General features: G+C 39.5%; 1 protein-coding gene across 1 annotated transcript in view; it reads right to left on the bottom strand.

The window, feature by feature from the left end:
- SLIT3 (slit guidance ligand 3) overlaps positions 1 to 12,022 on the bottom strand; it is a 523,033-nt gene that overhangs the window by 92,811 nt on the left and 418,200 nt on the right. Inside the window, exons 19-20 of the mRNA XM_086471174.1 lie at positions 8,906 to 9,069; positions 6,594 to 6,726 (exon numbers count right to left, since the gene is read on the bottom strand). Of these exons, the coding sequence (XP_086327300.1) occupies positions 6,594 to 6,726; positions 8,906 to 9,069 (297 nt within the window). The remainder of the gene's footprint in view (positions 1 to 6,593; positions 6,727 to 8,905; positions 9,070 to 12,022) is intronic.

The following is a 12,022-nucleotide window of genomic DNA, read 5'->3' as shown; positions in this document are numbered from 1 at the left end:
TATAAACGTGCTAGGAGAGAGCTGCAATACTTATACCAGTGGTATAATTTTTGAACAAACACAATTTTACACTAAGAAATTACTGATAATATATTTTCCATGCATGCCTAAGAATAATTCATTACTGTTAAACCTTTAACCACATTATACAAAGAATTGCAATATTTTCTAAGCAAAAGGCACTAATTTTGAAAGCACATTTAAGTGCAATGAATTAGAAATAACCAGAGCTTTTAGGGCATAAGAGCCTGCCAAGAATCAGGAGGATCTGAGACGCAACATTTGAAGAAACCAGTTGCTGCAGGCAAGCTGTTGCCCACCACAGGCCAGGCCTCTGTCAGAGCAGTGAGGGGATGGGGGGGCAGCAGCTCTGCACTTTGCTGGGCTGAAGATGATGCTTGGGGGCTGCAAGAGGGCTGAAAGCTGGACGTAGCGAATAACTGAATTATTCCTAAGGGTGAATGGCCGCAGCCCAGTTACAAAACTCCACATATTTATGCATTCGTATACAGAAATTAAAAGAACATGGATGAAGCTACAGACGCCCCGCCCAAACAAAACGAACACAGCATAACAGAACGATATGGAGGGGAGATTGTATTTTTAATTCTTTTCAATCCTTATCCAAAGGAAGATGATGTATATGGCATCTGGTATGCAAAGAAATTCTGGCATGAATGAAAAAAATGTATGTCTAATTTTATTGCTTAGAGTCAAGTTATTAATATACAGACAGCCAGAGTCAAGAGTGGGTGTCAGCTGCCTTAATATAGACACACTGACGAGTACCCCAAACAACTCATTTGCTTCCTAAAGTCTTTAGACTCTGTAGTTTAAATATCAGATTGGAAATTGGTTTTTACCCCATGAATGCTTCTGGGAATCCTGAAGTCTCAATGACTTAGAACCAACAAGCAATTACCAGAGCCAAAATTGAAAAAACGCCTAAAACCGCGTGCTCACAGTCTCATATAATGCCATCAACTACCTACTAGGAAAGGCTGCTTCTAAAACATGACCGAGGGCTGGAGACAGGTAACTGTACGGCCAGGATGGCTGGTGCCGAGGGGCACGGCCATGCCTCACTCTCTGCCTGCACCACCTGCGCCAGCTCTCAGAGCCCAATGCCTGCAGCGGCCCCAGGGCTCATCCAGCACCTTCCACACACGCTAACATCACATATAAAAAATTTAAAACTATGCATAAAAGATGACAGCTGTTCTTTTTCCAACTTGTCTATTTTTATACTGAAACCACTTGGATTGGAGGTGATATAACCAGCACAAGGTGCCAAAGCATCATGTAATGATTTGAATCACTTGGAACCTTTTTTGTACTGAAATGTCTCTTCAGCCATAAAGTCAAGCTCACGGTAGCAATCTGTGCTAAGAGAAGAATCTGGAGAGAGAAATCAGTTTTCAGGCAGTAACTGAAGAGGCATAAAGCCTTTCCTTTAATTTCTTTAAATATTTCATATAGAATATTACATTACAAAAAAAGGATGATACTTGACAATTTTATGCAGCTCTAAAATTAAGTTACAGTCTAAATTTTTTAATGCAGATACCCAATATCTTAAATTTTCAGCCAAGTTTCATTTCCTAAAAATGGTGGTCTAGGAGAGAACTGGACTGTGAAAGACGAAACAGCCGCAAAGCATGAACTTTAAGAGCTTCAATCACAGTTTCTTGAGAAGAAACAAAAATCGAGTATAGATCCAGGTGAAAATCTGGGTCTTGAACTCTCTTAAGTTTTGGCAAATTTGGACTCCAGATTTTGTTGCATTTATATGTCAGACCACAACCTACAGCTTTGACACACGAAAACATGGCTGTGTTTGAGAGAAAAGCGAAGGCCCTGAAGTTAAACTTACTTTTATTAGTGCTAAAAATTCATCAGTCATTGGAAGCGTTGTTTGATAGTACTGATACTAGTTACCTTTTCTAAGCTATACGATTTAAGTCCTGTATTTCAGCTGTAACTAAAATATCCTTCTACAGAACTACCCATTCTCTCAATGGGAGAATTCTCCTCCGCAGTGAATTAAGCGGGCTGTAAAACCTTTTATGACACAGGACTGCATAAGCCTAAGCTTTGATCTAAATTGTTTCTCTCTATTATCAAAGGAAAATTCACTGAAGTCTGTGTTAAGGGTCAGTGTATAAAATAGTGCAGATTACCAGACAAGAAAAAGCATGTGCATTCTCAGGCAGATGATTTTCATCAAGATATCTCACTTCAGAGTTATCCCTTTGATCATCAGCAATACAGGCATACTGAAAAACAGCACTAAATTGTTACAATATTCTACATGTGTCACAACTAACTGCTTAGAGCATATTTATTGCAACAATTTGCAGGGCCCAGGTACAAGCCACTATTTTTAGTCACGAGTCAAGAGAAAACACAAGTGCCTTGGAAGATGGCACGGCGGGTTGAGACTGGTGGTAACTACCTCCAAGCAGAGGTGGTAGCAAATGTATGGGAAGTAATTGTCAAAATCATCTTGGCAACCAGAGATTTGGCTGAATAAAGGTGCCATGTTATGGCTGAGGCAGCAACAGGCAGCAAACTAGAGATGGCGAATAAAGAGCTAAAAGACAGTCTGTCTGCTAGTAAGCAGGTCAGCCACTTCTGAAAACTGTTGTGCCAAGTACTGAATGAGCTTGCAGGCTAAACAAGTCTAAAGTGCAGAACGAAAAACATAAACGGGGGAGAGAAGGTTTGGGAGGAAAGGAAGAGAAATGGCAAAACCAACGCAGATATTAATATGCATTAATATAAATGTAAAGAAAAATTATCGCTAACAATGATATATGGATGCAGGTTTTCCTAACAATCCCATCAGTGCTATCATATAGCTTAGTGTCATGACAACATTTGGAGTCTAGAGATGACATGATTAGTACATATTTATTCTAAAATGCTCCATGCTCATTATATTACAGCTTATGCACACGCCATCCACATAACTGCCTCCCATGTTTTTCCCCAGTGCAAAATATTATTTGCTGTAGGCCCATAAAAGCAGCTGGATGCTGTCAGATAAGACTTTATTAGAAATAGACTTACTTTTGTGAAAAAAAAAGAAAAAACTGATGTTCACACACTGAGGAAATATGTAAAAGGAAAAAGAGCATGGGAAACTTAGTTCAAACAGGTTTTGGGGGAAAAAAAACAGAAGAAAAGGAAAGTCTAAAACACTAAGCAGCAGCGAGGCTAAGTTCCAAAGTAGCTCGTTGCATGAACATTTTACTTCTGAACATCTGGAGTAGAAAACTGAGTATGTTCAAAAAAAACCAAGGCTTCTTTTCAGGGCAAGCAAACAGTGGGAAAAAAAGTAAGCAGTATGCAAATATACAGTACAGGAATTTGTAAGAAACAACATAGTATTTCCCTATTCCCAAGAAGCTGAAAGAAGGCTTGCCCACGCTGACGGGGTTTTGTGAAGGAATAGCTGGGAAATAGAAATTTCTTGCATCATCATCTCTCTAGAAAGCCAGGAGACCTAGCAATCTTTTCAACTCTATTCTAGATGGAAGCCTTCCCTGCCAAGGTAATCCCTCCTCCCAGGGGTGGTACAAACCAAACACAGGGATGTCTGCTGTCATTCCAAGCTCTAAATATGAAGGAGATAATGGTTTTCACATGTTTTCTCTATATACACATCCAAACCAGAAACTCAGGAAGAAAGCTGGAAGGAGCGAGCCTATGTCTCCAGTCCACTATATAATAAAACATTGCTGGTGATCTTTTTCGCTGAGCTTAGGTACAGTGAAATCTGACCCAGCATAGGGTAACATTTTCCCTATGTGCCTGTGCAAGAGGTATGTTCACTTTTGCACATTGCTGTTTAATACCTGTTACAATGAAAGAATTCCCATTTTAAGACTATTTTAAGACCTCTAAAAGAATTTAAAAGAACTTCTGAGAAGGCTACAATCAGCTGTAAGAGAGGTTTATCTAGATACACGGCAGTTCTTAAACCACGTATGAAAAACACACTGCAATTTAATAAAAACCACCGCAGCTAACATGCTTTGTTAATGAATATATCAGTAATGGAAGTTTGCAGGTGTCAGACTGGTGCATTCATAAAAATTCCACTAAAATGGTCCCCTGCATCCCATCACCGCAGGGAGAGAGTTGTGGGCTACCAGGACAAGAGGCTCTTTACGCCTTTGTCCTCTCCTTGGCATGACCTCTGTCCTTAGAGACTGCGGTTTTGTGTGAGTGCCTGGTGGGAGCACGGAGACCCCAGCACACTGCCCAGAGGTCTCTGACGTGAGAGCACGGAAGGGGAGAAAGGCAGCGCGGGTTGCAGTAACACAGGGGAAGGATTGTTAACCTGCCTGAGCACCTGTGACTGCTGGACCAGCGAGAAAGGGGGAGGCATCCCTGCCCTGGAGACTGCTGTGGCGCTCTCTAACCACGCAAAAACTGTGGTGTCTTCTGCAGCAGGTAGCTCAGGCACTTTCTGGTTTCAAGTGCTAAACAGATACCATTGCTACTACAGAAAAAAAACAGCTTTAAGAAGATATTCCAGCCTTAGGATACAGTTCAAGGGATCTAGGATTGCTCTACGGAAAAGGGGGTATTTTGGTGTGAGGCATGTAAATAGATTAAACAAGATAAATCTTTTTCACCCTGTGCCCAGAAGGCTATTGGGTTCCTTCTGCCAAGTTTTAGCTCTCCTCAAAATGAAGCAAGAGCTGGGGTTCCACAGGAGATGCTGTTTACCACAGCAGCAATGACAATTCTCAAAGGCAGAATAATAAAAATACTTAAGGTCACACTAGCAACGTGAGACCTAGATGATATAGTGCCTTCTAGATTATGGGAAACATTTTTATCTCTATCTAGAAGCAGAAGGATGGCAGGTAAGATTATTTTATTATTATTATTTTTTTTTCATTCTTGTCACGTTTTCCACAAACACATGAAATTTTTAGCTTCAGTACCTGCAGCTCACCTTTTGGTACAGACAGAAATAAGGACTCAGTTCATGTTGGTTGAGAGGACAGTGAGATCAGGTTTGAATTTTGAGACAGCTGGGACAGATTCAAGGTTATCTTTTGCAGAACATGAAATATTCAGAGCCAGCCAGTCCATGGCTGACTGTGTTCTGCTGACACATTTCTGGATTGAAAGCAGAAAGCCGAACTAGAGACTTGCAGCTTGCACAGCCAAGAGGCTCCTACTGAAGAAGACAGTCACGTAAACTCTATGAACTCAAACTGCTCAGTTCCAGGCTATTGCCTCATTTGCCAAGAAATAGCTTAAGAAATATAGCAGTTTTCAAGAATGTGAGATTAATTTCACTCTTTTTGTGAAAGTTATGTCGTCAGTGTATCAGATAGTATCAGTAAAACTCAGTATGCGAAATTTAAACATAAAAATTCCTCAGTGTGGCAGTGGAAATCAAAGTAACATCTGTGATATCTTATTGTTGGCAAGTCATATTTGAATGCAATGAAACCTGAACGAGAACAGAGCAGAAACCACCTTGCAGACTTTTTATCATTGATGGCAATATACAAGTGAGTACAGGCCAGGCCTTGGGTTTTAATTCAAACCACTATTAACCATGTCCTGGTTAACAGTGTTCCAAGAATGTACTCATTAATGCAAAATTTCCATGTTATTTTGAGTTACCACATACACTTTCAGCACACTCCTCATTCAGCAACTTGTGTCTTATATTTGACTACAACACTGGTAAAAACAGTGCAAATGACTGTGAAGGGAGTAAAAAGATGTGCATCTCAGTCATCAGATGCCGTGTTACTAAATTATTAAAATAATACTAGACACTAAAAAATAGCAGAATCACATTTTAAGTCATTACAAAATCCACTGAACATACCAACTAACTCAAACAATTACTTTCACATCGAAATGTTGATGAGATTGTAACAAGTTTCAGTAACAACTCACCTGGGATAGATTTGAATAAGGACCTAAAGGGAAAAAAGCTCAGTATTTCTATTGCCAACTGTTTAAGCCAAGCAGTTCCACCAGTGTATTTTCTTTCCAAGGAAAGAACCAAAATCCAGTATAAAGTCATAGCGAGGAGTAGATGAAAAGACAACTAGAAAGATGGTTCTCAACTAGGATTAATTTACTTTACAATTTAATCTAATTATCTGTTATTTTAGCCATTTCAGGAGGTTTGGAGAAAAGAATTCATTGTTTGTTTCCACCACAGGCTTTCTTTTTCTTTTTTTTTTTTTTTTTAACCTCCTCAGAGGATAATTAGCTGACAGCTGCATAAGTCAGGAACATATTTTCATCATCCTTTCAAACTGCCTGGTGTGAGCTTAGGCTTCTCAGAAGCACTACAGGAATATTTGATACTAATATATGCATTTGTTCCCTACACACAGAATTAATGGGTAAAAGGATAGACAAACTCTGTTCCCATTACAGAGCAATGTATTCAGTCAAGGGACAAATAAGTATAAAAATAACAGTCAACGCACAAAACACCAGTCACTAAAGTCAAAGGCGAAACCCCCAAGGACCTACAAAGCCTCACTATGATGTAATTTCATGAACTTGTCATGAAAGGAGCTATGTAAAAGGTAACTTACAGCTCAGTCACGTCTTTGGGAATTCCTTTGGGCAATATCCGCAGCCCTTTGTTGCTGCAACGTACCACCGAGTCCACACAGGTACACTGGGAAGGACAAGGAGGTGAAAGCAAGCAGCTGCTTTCATCATTACCTGCAGAGGGAGAGAAATGGAGCACTAGGAAGTCAGCTTTACAGCCCAAAGTCATACACTTTGAAGATAACTGCTTGCAAGGACCACAGAGGGACATCCCTGAATCCACGGAAACCATCATTGTATTTTAAAGTAGATCCAATGCTTTGGATCAACCTGCCTTCATGCAGGTTCTTTAGGCAACAAGAACAGTTCAAAAATTGAAGAGCAATATTTTTAAATAAATATTTTTTCTAAGCAGTATCTACTCTGTAATTTTGCAAATTACAGTAAAACCAGCTACGTGAGTCCCAAATCCTCCCACCACTCCTGACGTTCTAGCTGAAAAGGAGAACTTGACCAGCACACTGCCCCTGAATTCATCTAGACATACAATATTCACAATCTACTCTGCTTTAGGAAGATTTTTTTTTAAAAATTCAGCTTTTAGATGTTAATTTTTTACTTTTTAAAGTCAGCCTGGCACTTCATTTATCATCTGAATTGTAAAACCTCATTCTTTTTGACAAGGATAACCAGGCAAACAACAAATTGAGCAGCATACTTCCAACTGCTGGCAATCCATCTGTGCACACATAAAAATATCTACTTTCTCCAAAAATGGTTTCAAAGGTCCATAAACAGCAGATTAAATCTTGTAATTGAAGAACAATAGGGTTTCTGCAGAAGAAACCAACTCTTTGAAGTTAAGAATGTTAAAGCATGGATTTTCCCCAAAAGCAACAGCCTCTGCAAAACACAAGGCAAACGCATGCTCCAGTATCATGATGGATACGAAAGGAAACAGTTACTGGCACATTCTCTAGATGACAGTGAGAGGAGCCACACAACTGTTTGTGAGTACAGGCAGCCTGAGCTGACCAGCACGGAGACACAGCGCTGCAGTCCAAGAGCACGCAGCCAACTGACATTAGGTGTCACCTTTTTTTTTTTTTTTTTTTAAACTGATGCAAGGACTAATTGAGACAGATCTCTTTCTTTCTTCTCTCTGGAAGATGTACCCATGAGCACTGAGATTAAAGAATAAGACTGGAAGTCCTGATACAAGATAATGGAATTACCCACAAATGTATGGGTAAGGAATCATTTGTAATCAGAGGGATGGAGAGGCACGACCAGCCTACAGAAGAACAGGGAAGATTTTCTTTTCCTCCCCAGCTAAGCTTAATGCGCTTAATGAGTGGAAAAAAAAAATTCGAAGTCTTTCATAAACCTGCAGAAAGAGCATGTTTCCTCAGCACATTCAATTTTCCTCTGTGTTTCATACCCTGGCACCATCTACCTTCCATTCACCGCGGCTGTCTGAGTGACTGTATGATTGAGAAAGCTCCCAAGCGTGGAATATCACTTTGTGGACCAGGATTTTTTTTTTTTTTCTCCCAAACTAAAAGCAAATTATTCTTTAATGACTAAGCTTGGGTCCCTTGAGCTCCGAGCCCAAGCACCTGGGCCTATTGTCAGATTGCTCAACTAGGATGGGAATTAATTTCTACTCTAAGTACGAGACTTCTATCACTCCTACGGTCTCTTTAGAGGTATGACCAACTACAGCTCCAGCATATATGGTCTTAACAGGCAATCACAACCTACAAGTCAGGTTAGCAGTGCATTCATCAGTCAGTTTTTCTCTTTACTATTTTATCTAAAATCTGCTTGATCGGAAGACAAAGAACTACCTGGAGAATGAAAGAAATGTCAGGATTTTACTTTTTTTTAAAACCTCTATGGACCCAACAAAGCATTAAACATCACTGAGTCATTTCAAAGAATACCTAAGTTTTTTTATTTCCCTGTGTTCATACCTGTTATTGGTGAAACAGAACAGTATCCAAAACTAAAAGACTTTCCAAGCCAGCAGCATTCCCACTGGCTTCAGAGTGTTATCTAAGTGTATGAATAAGGAAGTGGGGGGAAGCGTCAGGATTATACTAGGCTAATACAAAGCAGAGCATTTGTCTATAATAAATTCATTCTTATATGTAGGTGTAGATGGTAGAAATTCAGAAACTGGAAATCAAGAATAAAAATAAAATCCTGATAGGGAACAATGATCTTCAGCTCTAGATGGCTGTCCTCCTCATCACTAAACTGAAATGTTTACCATGCGATATTGCTTGATAGGAAGGGAGGTTCTCACAGAGGTGCCCATGTTATCATAAATGCCAAATCGAATTCTTACCATCGCAGGTGAAGTCCTGGACATCTACATCTTGGATTGGAATATCCTTTAAGAAAAAGGGTTTCAAGCAGCGTGGATTTCCACTGACAATTCTCTTCTTCCTTAACCATTTTCCCAGCCAGGCCAAATGGCAGTTACAATTAAAGGAGTTAGCCAGCAGATTACTGAAATGGAGCAAGACATAATGGCATCAAACATGAACATACAGAAATACTGAAATAACTACAGAAAGATGATGAGTTCCAAGTTCAAGCTCTTTCCTGCCACCTGTTTCTGTGAGATCCTCCTCTGTTCTACAGATCAGGGAAGTTCTATGCACGTTTTATACTAGAACCAGGGCTGTAATTAAAATATATATATGCATATATATGTTTATAAACCAAACTACTTCCTGCTACAATTATTATTTAGACATACTTACATCACTACCAGGGCTGTATTTATGATGGATTTCAACCCAAGCTACAGCTCACACTAAAGTCTAAACTCACCTCACACACTGCACCCATGTATGCGTGATCTTCAATGTCATTACCTCAGGTAATGCCATGGAAAAGTTTAGCATTGCTAGCCCTTAGCACAGACCTACAGGCACCACTCGCTGGCTGTACCAAGCTGGCTTAGCACACTGTTCCTTGCCCCAGTATGCTCATGCTTTCCACTCACCTGTGTCACGGCCCATAGAAACTAGTGCCAGGTGGGAGCCACTGGCAACTTGAATTGGGGTTTCCTACTGAAATAGTAAGAATAGCACTCTGTATGTACATATATATATATATATTTAAAAAGCAGTACTGTCAGCTTGAGTCACTTCTTATGAAGCTTTCTAAGGTCAGTATATCCGTAGCAAAAAGTGTCTGCTCTACTGCCTCGTGAATTTTTTGAGGTCTGCATCGAATCTTGCTACAGCTCGCAAAGTATCTTTCAAATACAGTTGCAGCCCAGCTGCAGTACTGTGGTGTGCAGCACCCAAAGCAACCACTTGACAGCCTCCGTGAGAGGGATGGAGTCTTAGTTTAGTTTGGGTTAGCAGCATTTAAAAAAGGAAAGCCCTATGCATCCTGTTGTTAAGCCATGAAAACATAGATGTATAGCAATTTCTCAGTGGAGCACCTGTAACATAGTATAGAAAAGATAGTATTCATTTCTATTTCTTAATAGCTTGTGATCCATTGAGTGAAAGGCGTGTAAGGTGACAGTTATTTTAAGCAACGATCTTCTTAAGCTAACTAGAATTAGTGCTGAGAATCTGAGAAACTTTTTTCTGGAGTCCTGTGCTGAAATGCCTAGCCATAATTTGTGTGTAAGCTTTTTTTATGACTAAACTTCAGCTGAAGGAAAGAGGCTGATATCCCTGGTAAAAAACCAGAATGTTGCCTATCTTATATACAAAGTCAGAGAGAATCAATAGCCTCAGGCTGAGGTTTCCTCATCAAATTAAAATCAGCTGTCACAGCCCCATGTATGGAACAATGACGTATCTAAACTAACACTGATGGAATTCTCACATCATATGTGATCTATGTCCATGAGTTATTATGCTGGTAGTACAGAAAAAAAGATGATAATGAAATTTCTCTAAAGCATAGCATATCTTCAAGATAAAAAAATTCTAAGGCCTTAAAGAAAAAGGCATTTCAAATGTAGGTGTAGTAGCTGCAGACCTTATAAGTCTTCACTTGCAACATGCTTTTACAAACCTAAACATTTAGTCAAAATCACATTAGGTTTTCAGCCAAGCAATTCCTTCGGAAAACAACAGTGCTGAAGACAAAAACATATGGCATAGTTGAGGTGTGGCAGTGAGAAACCCAAACCAAGTCCTAAATTATATAGGTACTAGGCCAACATCACATACCCGCAATATGATTTACAGCTGCTCTCTGCATTGTAAAAGAGCATACTTCAATCACTGCGCTAGCCTGGAGCTCTGGGTGTGTAATTAAGTGTGGATCTAGCACAGATCATTGTACATTTTGCAGAGGGAGAACTGGGGGGAGGAGAAAACTCAGTGTAATGTTCAGTAATAAAAACACTCAGCCTACTTTGTGCTGACTACGATTCAAAGGCAAGGCTAACTTGCCGTATAAAGGTGAGAAAACAAACAGGTTACATAGGAGCTCTCAGACAGAACGTGCAGAAAAGCACTGAAAGCATTACTCTAATTCTAGTTATCTGCCTTCTGAATAGTTTTCCATTTCCTTTAATCCATAACAGGACCACATGCAGGATGCCTTGTACATTTTCCATACTGACATACTCTGGCATGAACAGAGTGTTTAAACCAAATGATTAAACCTCCAGTGCTAAGTGAACCAATGCTTCAAAGGCCATTTGTTCCGCTGATGGAAGAGAGTGAGATCATTTTCACAAAACAACTTCTGTGACACAAATCCTTAGAATGAAATAATCCACAATTGGAAACAAACAGCAGGTGTATATAATCAGGTTTCTGGAAAACCAGCAGCTCTGAACGTAAAGAACACTTTGCACATCTAGAGACCGTCTTAGCGGGACATATAAAAAACTTTCAGAAACATTCAAGCATTCAATCTACAAAACGCTCCCATCAAAATAGTAATTATTGCTTTCTACAGAGGAGAGGTTGCTTCGACTTAGTGTGTTACTGCTCACTAGCTGAGCAGCAGTAACTATCCACAAACCTTCATTTTCTTCTTGGCAAACCAGGTTAACACGTCACCTAAAATTTATTCAGTCCTCGGATTAGAATTTGGATTATGCTTTTCTTAGGAACTAAAAAGAAATAAGTTGCTACATAAAAAATTAACAAATAAACAAATCTACTGTTTTGAAATTCATATAATTGGGTAAAAAAGGACAAATTTATCTTGTCACACATTACAGACATCCTCCTGCCCCTTGAGCAACACCTAAATTTTGTCCTTTGTCCAACTGCAGAGCAATGATTTTTTGCTTTAATGTAGTATGAAGTTCATACATGTCCCTGCACACATGCTCCTTCCATGGCAAGACTGTGATGAAACTTTTAGAAAAAAATTAACATCGAGGCTCTCTATAAATTATCATGGGGGACAAAAGATTCCCTACTTCACTTGAAAAGCAACTGAAAGTCTGGAAAGGCCAATTATTTGCAAA

The sequence above is a fragment of the Leptosomus discolor genome, chromosome 10 (genome assembly GCF_034619465.1).
Source record: "Leptosomus discolor isolate bLepDis1 chromosome 10, bLepDis1.hap2, whole genome shotgun sequence".
NCBI classification, from domain to species: Eukaryota; Metazoa; Chordata; class Aves; order Leptosomiformes; family Leptosomidae; genus Leptosomus; species Leptosomus discolor.
This window is presented reverse-complemented; position numbering and strand designations above follow the sequence as displayed.